Genomic DNA, 19,929 nt, shown 5'->3' with positions numbered 1-19,929 from the left:
AAGCCGCCGACCAGGCTGGGAGGCAAGAGCTGGAACCGGGTTCAGGGGTTCGTATGCCGGGACCCCAGCCTCATTGATCCCCGACCTCCCTGGCCCGGGATCTTGCCCGACTCTGCTGGTTTGCCAGTAGTTCACTCACTGCGCTTGAGGCAGGTCTCCAGCCCCGAGGGAAATGCAGATGCTCTGTTCGGATGGCTGGCCGGGGCTTGGGCAGAGCCAGCTGGGGCAGGCAGATCTCTGCTCCGTCTGCTGGCTAGGACCCCCCTTGGAAAGAGATGCTCGCTGCTTGTTCACTTCTGGAGCACAGCGGCTACTTTGAGCACCAACAGCAGGCCCAGGCAAGGGGCGCAGACGGGAATCCTCCCCCCAGCCCCCGAAGCAGGGCAGCGTTTGCAACCCCCCACGTGGGAACCAGGGGATATTTCCTCCCAAACCTGCTCAGCGATTCCTTGCAGGATCTCACAGTTGATGGCTTCGGCCACGGGGAAGATTTCGCCACGTTCCACTCATCTGAACGGCGCAGGCAACACCCGAACAGCGCCTGCAACCAGACGCAGCCACGCTACACGGCCTGCCTAGACACCCGCCAGGGCGGGGGACAGTTGTGCCCACCCGCTTAAAAGTGCCAGGATCCGATCTGGCGTGGATTCCCCAACTCTGGACAGCAATCCTTGCTGACGAATGAAGGGCCCGGCCGCGTGCGCTTTACCCTACCTCCTGCCTGCAGCGCCCAGCCTCAGAGATCAGACGGGAGCGGTGGTGCTTTGGTTTTTTTTTATTAAGTTTAAGTTACAAAACAGAAGCGTTTTTGAGTCGCGTCCAGGCAGGGATGGGAAAACGGAGCCTATCCCTTATAAAACCAGCGCCCAGGCGAAGGAAAGGGGCCCGTCGCTCTGCAGGGCTGGACGCGGGCTGGGAGACCGGGAGGGAGTTAAGACACTATTGGCACAACATGGCCAACGATCAGCAAAAAGGAAAAAAAAGCTTCTACCCAAGGAAGCGCGAGCTCTGGCTGCCCAGCTCGGTGCCGTGGCCAAAGGCGAGCCCAGCTCTCCCGGCAGGCAGACATCGGGGCTCCCTGCTTACAGCCAACCTCCCCCCTCCGGTCGGCTTTATATGCCAGCCTTCCCCTCTCCACTTGGGCAGGTGGGCAGCTGCCGTTCCAGCCCGTTTAACTGCTGCTGGGCTGAGGCAGATGCCAACACCGGGCCAGGGGACAATGGGGTGGGGGCGAGGAAAGCAAGAGGCCTCGTGTATCAAGGCAGCCCCAATGCCTGGCACCCCCAAGCAAAGCTGACACACCGGGGGCGCTCGGCACCGGTCTGAAACCGCCTTTGCCCAGGCTGCTCTTCTGTGGACCCTCTGCCACCCGGAGGCAGGATTTCCTCATTCAACGGGCTACCGGCCTAGCTAGTGCAGTCACCAGCTGCCGCCTCGAAGCCTGGCCAGCCAAGCGGGCTGGCAAAGCAAGGCAGCCTGCTGGCAGAGGCTGCGAAGGGGACGGCTGGACAGCCTGTCCACGTTGGTCGGAGTACGGCAGCCGGAGTTGCTGAAATACACGACTGACAGCCTGGAAACAGGACCTGGCCATCATCCCCTCCTCAGCCCCTGCTCCTAAGGAAGCCCCAAAACCCAGGAAGTCAAAGCCTTAGTTCTCCTGCGGAGAGCGAGGGCCAGAGGCCCCCACGGGCCTCGCTCCCGCCATCACCCTTTGCAAACGGGAACCAAAGCTGGGGAGCGGCAGGAGAGCTCCGGTGGCCGTACGCTCGGCCACAAACAAACTGTCGCACAGCGGATGGCAAAGCTCCGTGCGGGGAGAGAGCCGCCCCCCCGGGGCTAGACGCAGCCGGTTAGCGCTCGGAGGAGGGGATAAAATGACCGGGTTGATTTTTATTAAGCGCGCTCGTCTAACAGACTTGTAAACTGTGAGTGTGGCACGGAACCCGAGGGACGCAGCCGGGGCCCCTTGCTCCGCGGGCAGCGAGACGGTGCTCCTGGGAAGAGTCCATGGCCGCTGCGGCGCTGCCTGGCTCAGCACCAGGCAGATGCCAGCCATGCCGGGCAGAGGGGGATGCTTGGTTTTTAAGCTGCAGTAACAGTATTTGCTGGTGTCACAATCCCCGCGGCCGGGGGAGCGCTCCTGCAGTCCGGAGGCCGGCCCTGCGCAGCCAGTCGGTTCTGGAAGAGGTCATCTGTTCCTGGGTCTCTGTAAACCTGAGCTGTTTCCTCCCTGGTCCCCCACCCCCACCGGAGTCACTGCGGAGGGAGGGGGATGCCCCGGGGATCGGTGACCTGACCCTCCTGCAGGTTCTTGACGAGCTGTGCCAGCCAGCGCTTGGTGGTGGTGTCGTCTTTCAGCACCTGGGCGAAGGTGGTGTCCTTCAGCTGGTCAGGGAGGCACTGTCTGAGAGCTTCACGTGCCCTACATCAGGAGACAAGAAACAGGGGGACCAACAAATAAACTCACATTGACAAGAGGGGGGCACAGCCCCCTTGCTGGAACAGCCTGGTCATTACAGCCGAGGGGCGTCCTGGCTGGGACAGGCCTTCACCCTGCCCTCCGTAGCAAGCGACTCTGAAGACGCCTGGGAGGATTCCACTCGGCCTCCCGCCAGCGGTAGCTCTGACCTCCCTCCTTCCCCAAACACAGGCGCTCCAGGCAGATCCTGGCCTCCCCCACCTGAGACACTTATTGACGCAAAGGGTGCCCCCTGTCCCCACACATTCCACACCACCACCCCCTTTCCAGACACAAGGAGGGTGCCACTTCTGCAGAGGAAGTGGAGGCAGAGGGGACAGAGATGCTCGGCGGTTGAGTAAAGGCAAATACACTTCGCTGGAGAAGCGGCCCCTCGTCACTCCCCAGCTCTGCCCTGCACAAGCAGTTTGCAGCACTTCTACGCCTCGGCTGTGCAGCGCCAGCACAGCTCCAGACCAGTGAGGCAGAGCCCGTGGAGCAGCCCCAGAACTGGGCCCTATGTTCCCATCCCGGGGCCAAGCTGTAATTTCTGGCCATCCAACCTGCTGAAGCGGCGTTACCGGCGAGGACGCACAAGCCAGACAGAGCCCAGCGCGACCGGCAGGCACCAGGGGAGCTCCGGGGCCTGTACTGAGAAGAGCCACGTTCCATTTCCAAGGCTGAGCCAGAGGCAGACACACCAAGGGGAAGCACCTTCGCTCCTTGACCCCCCAGGAGCCCCGACAAACTCTTAAAATGTTTACCTTGGGTTATCGGAAAGGCGAAGGTAGCAGCGGACCACATGTTTCAACAGCCTGGCTGAAGGCTCCTTGGAGAGCTGTAAGACCATCTTCCCCTGGTCGACAAAGCAGAGGAACCAGTTAGAGAAACGGGGTTTATAGAAAGGACAGGGAAGTGCTGAACTTCGGTGGGTCCATTTCATTCTCCCAGGACTGGTAACCACAAAAGCAGCAATGACTGGTGCCTATTGACAGGCAGATACTCGTCCTTCCAGCCTAGCTTGTCATGCTAACAGGAGATGCCAGCAAATCAAAGAAGCTGCTCCAGCTGTGGCCGCTGCTGGTGATCTCTCCCCCAAGACTCGCTTATCACTGGATGGAACACGAGGACATTACAGATTACATCCCCAGGACATTTCCCTCAGAACTCGATTCATTCATATTCAGCCAAGGGCCTTGACGAGTTCCATCTCCCTGAGCTTTGGTCCAAGATTAAGGTGGAAAGCACTTCCCAGGATTATGTTTTCAGCATCCATTCGCTCGGATTGCCCGTTGGTGACAGCATTCCCCCTCCTTTAGGGCCGTAAGAGAGGGGTAACGAATCTTTGTTAAACACTTGGCAGAAATCTACAGAATCTGACCTGAGGCCCATTGGAAACTGAATGATCTACGCTGCCAAGGTAGCTATTTATTTTGGCATTCTTTATGTCCCACCTCACTCCCATTACTGAGGGATCGTCCTTGGAGATTCTAACTGTGCAGGTTTTAGGGAGTCTATTCCTAAATATCAACTGTATGTTTTACACACATTCCAGTAAGAGTTAGATGAGAAGCTGACCACAGGAAGCCTGCAGAGCCTCTGCCCTTGTCAGCAGGTGCCATAAACACAAGCTGGTTGCTCCAGCATAACCCCTTTAGTAACAGAAAGGAGAAGTAAATCCTACCAATATCATGGCGACATGGGAAAACCGCTCATAAGTCTGGCAGATATATGCCAATCCTGTATCATCCAGGAGGATCTTCTGTAGAATAAATGTAGCAACCTAGAATGAAGGGGAGAAATTGTTTAACTAGCTGCACCTGCAATAGACAGATAATGGTCCATGCCCTGTTTGTTTTCTGACAGCAACCCCAACCAATTGCATAAGCCAAGAGCATCAAGTTGAAGTATTTTAACAGGGGCGGCTAATGGGGTTACTCAGTTTCAAACTAGAAGGAACAGCTAGCTGGACTTTACGCAGCAGATGGAATTCACTGTGAAAGGGAGAAAGAAACAAGCTCCCCACAGACCAGGATCCACCAACTCAAAACAGCACCAGACCCTGCCTGAACAACAGATGCAAAACCTGCAGCCACATCTCCACTGCTACAATGATAAATACATCCCGCAAACCCCCTTCATAATCCAGGGGTGCTATGCATACCTATCACAACAGATGTTGCACCTCACCCAATGCACTAAATGCCCCAACAACGATGTGGGTGAAATCAGAGGATCACTACAACTCTCGAATGAGCTTGCAGAGAAAAATGATAAAAGAAACAACACATCACCCGTGGGGCGAACCCTTTTCACAAAGCAACCACTCTCTATCTGACCCCTCGGTCCTGATCCTCAAGAGAAAACTGCACGACACTTTCAAAAAAGCTTAAATTCGTAACTCTGCTAGAAATCATGGTCTTAATAAAGACATCATTGTAATAAGCCATAAATCCAATCTGCAAGCTACTGACCCTCTCTTTTTTGTCTCATGACTGCAAGGGTGTTAATGGGCTGCTTCATCTTGAACGGTCCCTTAGATTAAGTGCATGTTCACAATTTAGCTAACCAATTTGTTTCACCTTGCATTTAGCTGTGACTCTGAGGACCCTTCCCAAACCTGACAAAGAACTCTACATAGCTTGAAAGCTTGCCCCTTTCACCAACAGAAGTTGGTCCAATAAAAGATTTCACCTCGCCCACCTTGTCTCTCTAATATCCTGGGACCGACACGGCTATAACACTCCGAAGGGGAGAGGGGCAGACACAACCGCGGGATATTAATGAAGGGCTGTACTGACTCTGTCATCTGTTCACTAACAATTCCTGCCCGGCTACCCGAGAGAATGGGCAATTCAGACCTCATCATTCAGACCAATCAACTGTCAAGAGAGGAGAAATGGGAAAAGGTTGTATATGGGCTAGCAGGGCCCCATCGCATGGCCCTGCTAGTCCATATACAGCCCTGCCCAGCTGGCTTGTGTTTTCATCTCAAGTGTTACACAGCCAGTCTTCAAGTCAAGCCTTCCTGGAAGACTTGCTTCAGTCCAACACCAGTTACTGGGCTTGATACAGGAATGACTGGATACAATTCCCAGCCCTGTGCTATACAGGAGGTAGGACTAGACTAAGGTACCTTCCTGCCTTAATATCTATGAATACGGGTAATGGTGGGTGGAGCGTATTTGATTGGGTGGGTCGATGGTCTGCCGGAGGAAGGCAAATCCCAGGCTGGTAGAAGAACTAGCGAGGGAGGGATTGCGGTCATGCAGTCCCAACGTTCACCAGTTCAGGACAAACCAGACCCCAGTTAGGTCACTGGAAGGTCATTCTACAGGCCTGCTGTTCCGGCAAGGGGGGAAGTCACAGGCAGCAAGGCCCTCACGTAGCACAAGCGCAGAACTAGCGCGGCGGCCAAGGTGGATAACATCCAGCTTGGATTTTCAGAGCAACGTTTTTGAAGGAGGCAAGGAATCAGCAACTGCCTGTGTCGTTTTATGACATCAAGTTACAACAGGGGGGAGTTCAAACAAACTGAGTAAGATGCGGTGATCTGCTGCGTGCAGGGACGTGATGAACACAACACACGGGAACTAAGGGGAAGCAGCCAAGAGGCCAAGCAAAACAATCACTTAATTCAACTAAAGCAAATACCGTTTTGGAAAGTTCACTGCCGGACTCCATGATGCGTAAGCAGAGGGGGATAATTTCTGTCGTCAACAAAAAGTTGATCACTTCTTGCTCATCTGTTTTCACCAGGGCCCCTTAAAAACACACAAAAGAGCTTCAGATTTTAATTACTATTGTCTTTGAAAGAGCAGCTGGAACTAGGAGGCATGTATGACCACAGCAATGAGCAGAACGCAAGCATTGCTCAGGATGATACGGCACAATGGGAGCCTTTGGGTACTGCCAGGGTACAAAGAAAGAATATTTTACTGGTTACTAAGGCCTGGTCTACACTGCCGCTGGCGGTCGACGAGACATACGCAAGCTACATAAAGCAGCTTGCATCTCTCCCACTGACTGACTTACATTGCCGTACCACGGCATCCATCTTCACTGCGCTGCGTCAACCAGAGACGCCCTCCGGTCGATGCAGCTTTACTCCTTTTGGGGAGGTGGATTAATTGTGGTGACCGGAAAGCACATCCAGGATTGATTGAGCAGGTCTCCACGACCTGTTCAATCGATCCCGCTGCATCGATCCCCAAGTCGCTGGCAGTGTAGACATAAGGCTAAGTGTTGGAGCGACGGCCCAGGCAGCAGCCGTATCCCAAATTCGGCTTCTGATGCTGTTCTCAGGTGGGGACAATCCTCGGGATGCCTAGTGCCTGCTTTGCCCAAAGCTGCCCACCCACTTGCTTGTCCAAAACTGAAGAGCCATTCATGTAGCATAAGGGGTCATTGTTGACTGAGGGGCCTGTCCAACTGCATGCTGCCTGGGGCATGTGACACGCTGTACCCCATGTGCACCCTTACAGTATGATCCGTGTCTCACTCATGTTCGCCCTGACAGTGTAAGTGCGCACCGTCTGATGCAAAGTGTGCCACACGAGGTGTTTGTGGAACGCTCACGGCACACTGAACGTTATTGTTGTGGTAGCGTGTTTCTTGCAACGTCAGACATATGTACAGATACGAAACTCTGCTGTGTCATGTCCCCAAGTGTGTCTCCCCCATGGCTTGAACAAGATAAAGACAAACACAAGGCTGCGTTTCCACGCCCAGTAGAGGCATGCACACAGGAACAATGGACTGGCCTAAGCACCTGTGAGCCCTTTGACTCAAGTGGAAGAAATCATGGCCATGGCCGGACAGGCCTGATCACCTGACACCCCCCCTCCCCCAGGAGGTGTTGGGGAAACTTGTTAAAAGCTGAGGTGGTCTGTGTCTCGGGGTTCTCTCCTGGAATCCATCTTCTGAGCAACACCCAAGACTGCGAATCTACCCACAGGAGGGGAGGGGGGAGCCTGGCGGAAAGATGCATCGCAGCCAGCTGTGGGTAAGCTGACATCACAGAAGCTCCTGAAATATTAAATGAGTTCCAGAGGGGTGGCCGTGTTAGTCTGTTTTTAGCAAAACAGCGAGAGTCCTGTGGCAACATTATGAAATATTAATCTTAGTTTAGGATGCGAATTACCTTTCAATTGATTGTGACAAACTCCTTGACTTATTATTAATCCCTTGGTTTAGAGTAATCTGATTTATATTCACTTAAAATCTTGCTGTAGTCAATAAACTTGTTTGTTTTATCGAAAACAGTGCACGTGGCTTGAATGTGTGCAGAGACCTCACGGAGTGACAGAGCTGGTGCATATCAATGTCTTTGATAAATTGACGGAAAAGGTAAATGAGCTTGCAGGGTGCAGTGCACAGCAGTTCCCAGGGTTGCCTCTGGGACTGGGGTGTTTGCTAGGGGTCTATCCCATGAATGGCTGGCCAGAAGCGCTCCTTCACTAGGTATGGGACCGATTGCTCGCAGGAGGCTGGGCGTGGGCTGAGCCAGGAATGGGTGGTTCACACAGCAAAGTGGGGTAAGTCGGGGCCCAGGAGTGTGGAATCGGGGTGACCCAGCTGCACACCAGTCCAGATTGCAGGGGGGAACGTCACAGGGCAGATCTAGCTGACTTGCACAGGGAAGTAGGAGAGGTCACTGGGAATTATGTGTATATATCCCATTTGAAGAGATTAAAGAGTTGATGTTACCAACACAAGGGAAAGCACTCCCTTCGTCGGCCATTGGCTGCACCCCCCTCCCTCCTTCCTTTTCTCTGTCCGACTTTAGACTGTTTGCACCACACAGCAGGGGCTGGGGCTTTTCTCTGTGGAAACCAACTAGCACATTGTGACCAACATGTCAAGCAATGCACTGGTGAAAAAAGAGGAAGAGAAGTGGGTTTTATGCAACACTCAATGACTGGTGACCCAGAGATCACGGTCAGCTGTGCTCCAACCCTCTCCAAGGCATGTATCTTCGCCACGCATGTGAGTAAAGCCTGCTTCTCTGAGACAACTAGTCTGACTTGAGAACGGTGTGAACGGCACGGGAACGTGCTACTTAAACCAGTGCCTGTATTCCGGCAGGAATTTTAAGGGGACACTGCACAGCCAGGGCAATTGCCACATTGAAGCCGCTGAAGTTTCTGGCTAGGGAACCCCGTCGGTTCAGCAGAATGAAGCAAAGAGGCCGTTTTTTAAAAAGCAGCAAAAGTCTAAGCATTGTCTCCTCCCGGCAATAAAACAAACACGATCTGAAGCACACCGTCAACTGCCCACTTATGAAAAATGAAATGACTCTTAGAGACAGCATCGTCTTATTGCCCCCTTACTGAGCTGGGTTAGAAAGCTTTCAGGAAAGAAAATCATCTAGGGAAAAAAATAGGGGGAAATTACACCTGAGTAAATTCATGGCAATAAAATGGAGAGAGACTCTGGAAGTTTGGCACCCTCAATAATCTCTTTTCTTGACGGGCTGAGCCTGTAGCTGAAGAAACAACAGGCTTCGCTGTTCCTGACAAGTTAACTCCTCACCTGCTTTGTGGCCAGAACTTCCTGATGGCACCAATTCTTCCTGTGCCAAACCAAGATGCAGCTTTGGTGCATGCTATTGACAGGTAAGTCATGCACTTGCATTTGGTGTGACAAACCCTTCCGGCAACACTGCCGTGGTCCCAAAACTCCAGGGTCTTTTCTACCACTGATGTGTAGCATTTATATACACAATTCCCACTAGCATTAATGGGCGGAAAGCTGATAAGTTCTCCGCATATCGACGGCAAAAGTGAGCCCCACTTCGTGTTTAACAACATTATCACTAACTCAGAAGATCGTGCAGGGAAGGACAGCAACAGTGATTTAAGGTCCTGGTACACTAAAGGCGTGGGATAAACTGGCTTAGATGCGTAGGAAAGGAGGACCCAATGCTCCCAGCGTTTGCACGACTGCTTACCAATCACTCCGAGGCTGGTAAGCCGCAGGTATTCAAAAGGACGAGTCTTGCTAACTGTGTGCAAGAAGGGATACAAGAAGAGAGGGATATGAGCTGCAAGGAAGGCTGACCTGGAAGAAAAGGCAGAAGACAGATTGAACATACACCACGAGAAGCCAAGAGGGCTAAACAGAACACACAATCCAGTAACACAGCATGGTACATCTGCCTCTGCCTCACCAGACATGAACGCTCATTGCGGTGGGCGGGCGGGCAGGCAAAATATCCTCATTTGACAAATGGACAGAGGTGAAGTGACATGCTCCAGGCTGCACAGTCAGAGCCGGATGAGCAGGCAGGTGATGGGCCCGTTACCCCTCTCGATGACATAGATCCACATTTTTGTATTACCCCATCATGATCTGTTTCTTGTCTCATCCATGCTACATCTGATCTTTTAGGCTGCAGGTGCTTTGACTTATTTACCAGGTACACGTCCAGGCCCCCAGCACGATGGGACCCCAATCTGGCTGGCCTCTAACTACTACTACAGTATAAATATTACATAAAACCAGCCGCCATCACAAAACTCAGTTGTTCCTATCTCCCAGGCCTGTGCTGCTTTTCTGATGGTGGGTAGAACTAACTCTGATTGTGGGAAGTCACCATATGAAGAGGTTCCCCTGTTGATGTATCATTGCCAAAGACAGTTCTAAGGGGCTTTCTCTTTACTGTCAGCTGGATGCACATGACTGGGTTCAGAGTACAGAGACTCCACCCTTCAGATACTGATCTTGAGTTTTCGCATTTGTATTAAGTTACAAAGGAACCCAAGGAAAACACTAGGCTGGTTCTTTGAATCCTGGTGTACGCAGCATTTCTGTTAAACTTTGTTTGGCAGAGGCTACAAGACATTCTGCTTCCTAATTGTTCCAAGAGGCCGTTTCGTTACTGGGCCTTATTCACAGGGAGAGCGGAAATGTGAGAGAATGTGGCGTTGGGCTGGTTTTCTTCTGGGTTTCAGTCACTGTTCTTTAGGGCGGGCACCTTGATCATTTCTTTCCTTGTAGTCAAGCAACAGGGACAGTAACAGGCTCCAGGGTATCTGGGAGGCACTGTTCTCCAGCAAATAAAGCACTCGACTGAGACTCAAGACATGAGCTCCAGCCCAAGCGCGTCTGCTGAGTGACTTAGGGACATTTTCCCTGGCTGTGGCACTCTTTCTCCCACCCATTGTCTTCTCTAATTACACTGCAAACACTTCAGCACCGGAACTGGCTCTTATTACATGCTTGTACCGCACTTAGCACAAGAGCCCCGATCAGATCTCGGCTGGAGAGTCTTGGTGAGACCATAATGTTTTAGAGACTGTGGGTATTTAAGGATGTCTCAATATGCAATATGTTTGGGGCTTCAGATCTCCAAAGGAACAAGTGACAACACAGTGCTGCTGTCTATCATCCACTGTCACATGCCACAATGCATGTAACGTGGAGGCTTTAAAATGAATTTACCACTTCCCCAGAGTAACACAAAACCAGCTGGCAAAGCAAACCATTTACACAGCCCGACACACAGGTCACAGGTACCTCAAGGCTAGCCAGTACACCTGACACCATTTACCTGGTTTCTGGATGCGACGCAACGCACTGCAGTAGCGCCAGAGCATTGCAGACTCTGTTAGACTGATGGGCCGTCAGGGTTGGTGGGTTGATTGATGGGTAAATATTTACAATTTCCTAGAAAAGTTAAACAAAGCAAAATGAAAGGAGAAAAACTGGCCCAAGCTACAGAAATGCAATCGCCTGGTGGGTGGCTGCTAGCACCAAGGAGATGGCTGCCTATTTAATTTGCCATATCACCACTTCAAGCATCATTTTAAAAGGAAGTTATGTTACCCAGGGGGACCCACACTTTGCCCAACTGAGGGCTGCACCATGCAAGTTGCCAGGTGTCAAGGTGATGCATCTAATTGGCATGTAATTAAGCAGACCACAGCTGCCTTTAATTGATTGTTAGGTACTGGGTGACTGCTGTCCTGTAAGTACCTACAAATAACAGACTGCGGCTAGACATCCCAGCATGTAAAGCTCTAGCCTGATCTATTACATGCGGGGACCTCTGGTCTCCTTGAGCTGCAGACGCTGTGGCCACCAAGAAAGCTGAACTGCATGAGCACAGGGGGCAGTTATAGGGAAGGGGGTGAAGAGAGGAGTCTGACCCAGGCGTGTCAATTTCTAACACAAGGTCTTTCTGGTTTTCTTCCCTTGCTCCACATGGATGCTGAAGAGGCGTTTCACAGGGCCCATCTCCCCCTTATTTTTCTTTAATTCCTCACAGGAAACACCCAGGTTTCACATTCCGCAAGTCAATCAGCAGCTGTGGAACATGTTGGATGGTGAAGAGGTAGCAGCTAAGTGCACAGGGAGGGATGTGGGTGTTTTTATTTGCGAGGCTGTCTTGCAGTAAGAAGGATTAAGCGATAAGAGTTAACTGAGAAAATCCAAGAGAGGTCACATAAATGGGCGAGCTCCGCCTGCTGCCGGGGTGGTATCCTGAGGGGTCATTTCAAGTGCAAAGGGAAAGGAGAAGCACCCACCTGCAGAAGAGCTGCGATTGTGCCAAATGAGTGCCAAAGCATCGGGGCAAGGTCAGGGACGGATTCACGCTTCTTACTCAGCTCCAGCAAGGCATTCTCACGGGTCTCAGGGCTGGACAGCTCATTTATCCACTGATAGATCTTCTCTCTATCCACCTGAGCCAGTGCTGTCGGCACAGGCTTGAGGGGAGACAATACAACGTGTAAGTACATCATCGTTTTAGCTGATTCAAACCAGACCCTCTTCGCTTCACGAGAGAGACAGGTGAACACAGTCAGTTATTGCAGCCTCACAGAAAGCTCCGGTCAGGAGAGAGAAGAATCAACAGACCTGCTCTTCTGGATACAGATAACTGTCTCGGGTCAATACTTATTTCACCTGCCATGAAACACGGACAGGTACTTTGCTTCATGGAATAAATCTACTGCTACTGTCATTCATCTGTGTCCTCTGGCAAAATGGTATCTAGTAACTGCCTTCAGTGAATGCACTCCTTCCCATCTACACAAGCAGAACACTAGGGCAGGTTATCTTTAATGCTTTTTCCAGTGGAAATCTGTGCTCCAGCCCTGTCTACATTGAGTATTTATAGACCCCGCAATCAAAGTGCAAGCATAATAAAAGTGCATTGAAAGAAGTACTTAAAAGTACAGAAAAGACAGGTTAATTTAGATTCCACTGTTTTTATAACCTCTAAAAAGCTCAAGACAGCAGCTTTTCAACACACGCAACATTCACTAAAAACTATATTAAAATGAAAACATTTCTAATTATTTCATCTACCTCTGCATGGTATGCCATGGGGCATTTAAAAGTATTGCTAAAGAGACATTGTGTTACAACTAGGCAGGGTAGATAAAAACCAATGATTAAAAAAAAAAAAAAATTGGATTTTTAAAATAAATAAAAAAAAATCAGTAAAATGCTAAATTTCTCTCGTTTAAAATATAATAGTTACAATTAAATCTCATCATAAACATGCTAAACCTACACTTATAGTCTCATAAAAATGAATTAATGGCTCTAGTCTGTCCAGCTTAACTACCAGATCTTGCTTCTTGAAAGTTTTGGGCTTTTAGTTTCTGTTTCTCAGCAGACTAAAGTCACCTGTGCAAAGAAAGACACAGGCTGGATAGGATTGTTGTTGCCCTGTGCTTAGGTGGTGGTGGAGCTGGGCCAAGCAAGGCAGAGGAGCTAGTTAAGACACTGTCTTGAAGACAGAGAGACAAAGGATGGAGACAGAGTAGAAAGGAACAGTGGAGTGGACTGGAAAGAAAAAGGGAAGACATTATTCAGTACACACACAGCTTCCTATGGTCCCCCACACTTTTGCCAGAGGAAAAACTATCATGGCTTCTTGGCGTAAGAGAGACCCTATCTGGGAATATTTTGAAGAAATTCCTTCCCTGGGTAAAAAAGAAAAACGTGTCAAGTGTAAGCAGTGCAAGAAGGAGATGCAGGGCCTAGTTGCAAGAATGAAACATCATAATGAAAACTGCTTATTGGGAGAAAATGATGTGGATGAAGATGTGGCTGTCTGAAGAACAACGTGGATCAACTGGTTAGTAACTTAAATAATTCACTTTGCAATGCATCATTTTTCAAGACTCTCTCTCTATGCCTTTTAATATAAGTGTGATTTAACAAGTAAATTCCCAAGCTGTTTGCTATGTTGGATGTTGCTAGAAAAAAAGGTTTAGCTAAGCTAATCCTTATGGCTTGTTTAATTAGTTAACTAGGTTTAGAATCTATCACCCAAGTATACAGTACAGAAAGCTGCAGTAAGAGAAATCTAGAGTTGCCAGTTGTCACTGGGCGCCATTTTCTTATTTTATATTACATAATACATGCCCCTTATTTTGGAACATCATAGCCACAAACCATAATGGTGATGCCATAAGTCTATTTTACTTCAGCATAACTCAGCTTTCCCAAGGGAACCCCATCCGATACTTGTTTTCTCAAAAAAACAGACGTGCCCTTGAGTTCTATGGGGCTTACTCCAAAATTAAGTGCACTCGAAGTGAAGTCAGTCTTAGCTTTTTTGATGATTTGGAATCGGATCTGCATCCTTGCTGAAAAAAATGTAAATGATTAACTGAATAATAGAGTGAGAAGAACTGAGAAGAACGGCTATTCAAAATCATTTTTGAATTTTGTTTCAGGATCCCATTTAAGCATAAGTGACTTTGACTGTCTATCTGCAACAACTTCAGAGTCACCCGTTGGTACTTTCAGCAGCAGTGCTGCAACTAAAGGTATTTCAGACAACAAAGTATCAGTAGCAAGCAAAAGATTGCAGTCATCCAGTGAAAGCACCACCATGGATGGGTTTGTGGTAAGGACCAGCAAATACCAACAAGACACAATAGATGAAAAGATTGCTCGGTTCCTTTATACCACAAATTCTCCTTTTCGCATTGTTAACAACAAACACTTCATTGACATGGTTGAGTCCTTATGACCAGGCTACACTCCACCTGGTAGAGCAGAAATTGGGGGTAGGTTGCTAGATACAGTGTATGAGAAGGAACTTGAACAGTGTGCAGGAAATACTGAGGAAATTTCCCAATTTAAGCCTTGATTGGTGGAGCGACGTACACAATGATCCAGTAATATGTACCTGTGTGACAACAGAAGATGGGGTTGCATATCATCCAGAAACAATAGATACATTGAGAAATGCCCACACAACAGAATATTTAAAAGAAGTGGCAGTGAAAGCTGTAATAAACTGTGAACAAAAATTCAACTGTCATGTGCGCTGTTGTCACAGACAATGCTGCAAACATGGCAAAGATGAGGAGATACTTAGAAGAAGAAAGGGAAGGAAGCTCCTTAATAACATATGGCTGCAGTGTCCATTTAATGCATCTTTGAGCCAAAGACTTAAGTAAGTCTTCTCCAAAAGTGAAACTACATGACAGGGATCAATCCTTCCAGAACTGTGGAAGTTAAAGATGAGAGAGGCATATGAGGCTCCATCTAATTTTTTGGGATACCATTCCACAGCCTCACTTCTCAGCAAGTGTCTCCTGATATTTAGATGAAGTTTTCCCTGTTAATTTAATCTATTATGCCCAGTTATATCCCATCCACATTCTCACTAGTTCTCCCCCCACATTTGGTATTTATAATCTGTAGGCTTATTATCTCCTTTCTCTTATTCACTTAGGAAAGTGTTTATTAAGTGCCATCATAAGAATGGCCCTGTTGGGTCAGATCAACGGTCCATCTAGCCCAACATCCCGTCTTCCAACAGTGGTCAATGCCAGGTACTTCAGAGAGAATGAACAATGTAGTCATTTGTTGGCTGTGTGCATTTTCCCAGTGTGTATGCTGGCCCAGCTCTGTGCAGATAACCGAAACACCAAACCACAATTCCAATAAGACCAGATATCCATTTCAGTAACGAAAGCACCAGGCCAGGTATATTGCCAATGAATCATGGTAAAAAGTGTCTTATACAAGCTACAAGTACACTTAATACATGTACGCCCATGACAATGGTACTGGCTAAGTAAACAGCGGGACTTTCCCTTCCTCACTGCGCCAGACAAAGACTCCCTTTGAGACCCTCTTTTATACACTGATACACACAAGTTGCGTATTTCCCCTCTGACGTGTAGTTGCCACCCTCTGACTTGGTAAGATACCACCCTTTACCTTGTACCAGATGGTTCGGTCAACACATCTCTATCCATCATATTGTCATTCTGAGGGGTCAGTAAGCTCTCATTATCTTTGGGGTATTGGGATATTCCGGTACCTTTCTGGAATGTGCTTGCGTGAGTGCTCTGTACCTAGTACTTCTCCAGGAATGTGTGTTTGCAATACCAGCTCTGGTTTTGCCAGCTACTGAGAGTCTGCCAACATTCACAGCCTGACTTCTGCTAACTTTGCTTCATAACAACAGGGCTTAACTATTACTTTAGCTCAGTTAAAGGTCTCATACCTGGCCTGTTATACTAGGCCTCATGTCTCAGGTTCTCACTTTTTACTACAAATAGAACAAAATCATCAAGTGATCCATCCCATCGCCTATTCCCTGCTACTGACAAATAGAGGCTAGGGATATTTCAGAGCATGGTTTTGCATCCCTACCTATTCTGGTGAACAGCCAGTGATGGACCTATCCTTCATGAACTTATTTAGTTCTTTTTTGAACCCTGTTATAGTCTTGGCTTTCACATAGGTTGACTGTGCGTTGTGTGAAGAAATACTTCCTTTTGTTCATTTTAAATCTGCTGCCTATTAATTTCATTTGGTGACCCCTAGTTCTTGTGTTATGAAGAGTAAACAACACTTCTTTACTTACTTTCTCCATATTAGTCATGATTTTACAGACCGCCGTCATATCCCCCCTTAGTCGTCTCTTCTCCAAGCTGAGAAGTCCCAGTCTTATTAATCTCTCCTCAGGGGAAAACTGTTCTATACTACTAATCATTTTAGTTGCCCTTTCCAGAGGGGGAGACCAGCTCTGCACACAGTATTCAAGATGTGTGTGTACCATGGATTTATACAGAAGCAATATGATATTTTCTATCTAATTATTTATCCCTTTCCTAATGATTCCCAACATTCTGGTAGCTTTTTTGACTGCTGCTGCACATTGAGTGGATGTTTTTAGAGAACTATCCACAGTGACCCCAAGATCTCTTTCTTGAGAAGTAACAGCTAATTTAGATCCCACTATTTTGTATGTATAGCTGGGATTATGTTTTCCAATGTGCATTACTTTGCATTTATCAACACTGAATTTCATCTGCCTTTTTCTTGCCCAGTCACCCAGTTTTGAGAGATCCCTTTGTAATTCTTTCCAGTCTGGTTTGGCCTTAACTATCTTGAGTAGTTTTGTATCATATGCAAATTATTGCCATCTCACTGTTTACCTGTTTTTCCAGATAATTTATGAATCTGTTGAACAGCACTGGTCCCAGTACAGACCTCTGGGGAAACCACTATTTACCTCTTTCAATTGTGAAAACTGACCATTTATTCCTACCCTTTGTTTACTATCTTTTAACCAATTTCTGATCCAGGAGAGGACCTTCCCTCTTATCCCATGACAGGTTACTTTGCTTAAGAGCCTTTGATTGAGGGACCTTGTCAAAGGCTTTCTGAACAACTAAGTACACTATATCCACTGGGTCACCCTTGTCCACATGCTTGTTGACCCCCTCAAAGAATTCTACTAGACTGGCCAGGCATGATTTCCCTTTACAAAAACCATGGTGACTCTTCCCCAACAAGTCGTGTTCATCTACGTGTCTGATGTGTTTTTTACTAGTTTCAATCAGTTTGCCTGGTAGTGAAGCTAGGTTTACTGGCATGTGATTGCCTCTGGAGCCTTTTTTAAAAGTTTGTGTCACTTTAGCTATCCTCCCAGTCATCTGGTACAGAAGCTGATTTAAATGATAGGTTACATACCACAGTTAGTAGTTCTGCAGTTTCACATTTGAGTTCCTTCAGAACTCTTGGGTGATACCATCTGATCCTGGTGACTTATTACTGTTTAATTTATTTATTTAATTGTTCCAAAACCTTATCTAATGGTACCTCAATCTGGGACAGTTCCTCAGATATGTCACCTAAAAAGAATGGCTCAGGATTGGGAACCTTCCTCACATCCTCAGCTGTGAAAACTGATGCAAATAACTCATTTAGTTTCTCTGCAATGGCCTTATCTTCCTTGAGTGCTCCTTTAGCATCTCGATCATCCAGTGGCCCCACTGCTTGTTTAGCAGCTTCCTGCTTCTGATGTACTTACACATTTATTTGCTGTTACTTTTTGAGTCTTTGGCTAGCTATTCTTCAAATTATTTTCCTAATTATATTTTTACACTTCACTTGCTGGAGTTTATGCTTCTTTCTATTTTCCTCAATAGGATTTAACTTCCACTTTTTAAAGGTGCCTTTTTGCCTCTAACTGCTTCTTTTACATTGTTGCTAAACAACAGTCATGCTTTGTTGGTCCTCTCTTATTTTGTTTTTCAATTTGGGGTATACATTTAAATTGAGGCTCTATTATGGTGTCTTTAAAAAGTTTCCATGCAACTTGCAGGGATTTCTCTTGTGGAACTGTACCTTTTAATTTCTGTTTAACTAATTTCCTCATATTTGTGTAGTTCCCCTTTCTGAAATAAATGCGACCACAATGGGCTGCTTTGGTGTTCTCCCCCACAGGATGTTAAATTTTATTATGTTATGGTCACTATTACCAAGCGGTTCAGCTACATGCACCTCTTGGACCAGCTCCTGTGTTCCACCTACAAGTAAATCAAGAATTGCCTTTCCTCTTGTGGGGAGGATTAGCTGCTCCAAGAAGCAGTCATTTGGGGTGTCAAGAAGCTCTCTCTGCATCCCATTCTGAGGTGACATGTACTAGTCAACACGGGGATAGTTGAAATCCCCTATTATTACTGAATTTCTTACTTTTATAACCTCTCTACAGCCTCTGCCAGCAGTCTCACTACATAAAAGGCCAGTGCTCTGGCTTATTAGAGTTTTGTTACTGCAACTTCTTCCAACCCCCCTCAAAAAAATCCCCGTTTACAGGCCCAATGACTTTGTTGAAGGATAGTGTTATATAATGCAGTCGCCAGTACCCTGCAGAGACAGCTGCATTTTGGGCCCCATTTACATTACTGTCCACTCACCTGCTCTGTTAGAAAACACATTTAAACACACTTCATAGAGTTTACTGAAGACATCTTTCAAATGAGCTCTCAACGAACTTGTTCTCCAGTCACAGCAACCAGATATACAGACATTTTAAATCACTTTTTAAAAACTATTTCCGATCACACAATGAAGACTAGTGTCTAAAGGTGGGGTATCAATGAGACGTACCGCAGCCCCACACCCATTATAAAAAAGGACGGGTTCCGATTGCTCTAAAGCTGAAGGAATGTTTACAAAAGTTAACTTTCGGCTTCTGCCCTTTTGTGCTCCAGAAGGTATTCAGCCCGAGAACCAGTCTAGACAGCCCTGGCATTAGACGACCCCGGAACCCGCCTGGATACCGCCACAGCGAACCACCCCGGCGCGAACGCAGGGCGGCAGAGGACAGGCGCTGGGCTCTGCTTCCCGGGGGGGGCGCTCCACTCCAGGAGCGGCTTTTTTTAAAGGCGGGGGAGCGGCGGGTGAAAAGTCTCACAAGTGGGGGCGAAGTCACAACCCCTCCCCCCCCTTGGCATAACCCCTCCAAACTCCGCTGCCCTGCTTCAGTGGGTCGAGCGGGGCCTTTCTGGTCACCTGAGACGCTTCCCCCAGGCACGACCCACAGCACCAGGCGGGGGGGGGGGGGGCGCTGGCCAAAGTGCCCCGGCCCGGGCCATGCGGGAGGAGGTCGGGCGAGAGGCTCACGAGGGGCCCCCCAGGAGAGGCGCGTTTTACCAGCCCGCCCCTCCCCCACGTCTCTCGCCAGAGGGGCAGCAGCCAGGAGGGTTCGGGGGGCGGAGGGGGGACCCGGCGCTCCCTCCCCCACCCGGACTGGGCGGGCTGAGGGGGGGGAGGGGCAGCCCACGGGAACCGAGCTGGGGGGGGAGGGGCCCCACAGGCGGCCCCACACGGCGAGCCGGGCCTCGGCCGGCCCCTTCCCCGGCAGGCCCCGGCCCCGGGCGGGACTCACCGCGGCCGTGGCCAGGCTGTGCATGTTCGGAGCCGCCGCCGCCGCTCACGCCGCCCAGGGCCGGGATCAGGCCGCCGCCGCCGCCATAGGTAGGGCCCAGCCAGCCAGGCCGCCTGCGCGCGCCGCGCGTGCCTTGCGTGACCCGTGACCCCTGCCCTCTCACCCCCGCGCCCCCTGGCGCTCCGAGCGCGCGCCCGGGCAGGCAGGCAGGCAGGGCCTCCCGCGCGGTGGATTCTGGGACAGAGAAGGTGCCCGTGGGGCGGCGAGGTCCGCAAACGAGCGCCTGCGCGCGCGCGCGCGCGCGGTG

General features: G+C 49.1%; 1 protein-coding gene across 5 annotated transcripts; it reads right to left on the bottom strand.

The window, feature by feature from the left end:
* Positions 1-760: 760 nt before the first annotated feature.
* CNOT9 (CCR4-NOT transcription complex subunit 9) lies at positions 761-19,832 on the bottom strand. Of its 5 annotated transcripts, none has more exons than XM_067570085.1 (8): positions 19,623-19,832; positions 11,989-12,168; positions 11,013-11,128; positions 9,411-9,520; positions 6,113-6,222; positions 4,143-4,241; positions 3,224-3,314; positions 761-2,429 (listed from the first exon to the last, which is right to left on the bottom strand). In XM_067570085.1, the coding sequence occupies exons 1-8, from the start codon at positions 19,644-19,646 to the stop codon at positions 2,254-2,256; spliced, it is 906 nt and encodes a 301-aa protein (XP_067426186.1). In that variant the 5' UTR covers positions 19,647-19,832; the 3' UTR covers positions 761-2,253. The 5 variants fall into 5 exon arrangements, with proteins under 5 accessions (XP_067426186.1, XP_067426187.1, XP_067426188.1 ...); XM_067570086.1 differs by having other exon boundaries at positions 761-2,426; XM_067570087.1 differs by having other exon boundaries at positions 761-2,422; positions 3,223-3,314; positions 19,623-19,827.
* Positions 19,833-19,929: the final 97 nt, after the last annotated feature.

Source organism: Emydura macquarii, unplaced genomic scaffold (genome assembly GCF_026122565.2).
Source record: "Emydura macquarii macquarii isolate MOO-44397 ecotype Brisbane River unplaced genomic scaffold, CSIRO-AGI_Emac_v2 contig_2988, whole genome shotgun sequence".
Taxonomy (NCBI): Eukaryota; Metazoa; Chordata; order Testudines; family Chelidae; genus Emydura; species Emydura macquarii.
The sequence above is the reverse complement of the archived record's forward strand: the minus strand, read 5'-3'. Positions and strand labels throughout refer to the sequence as shown.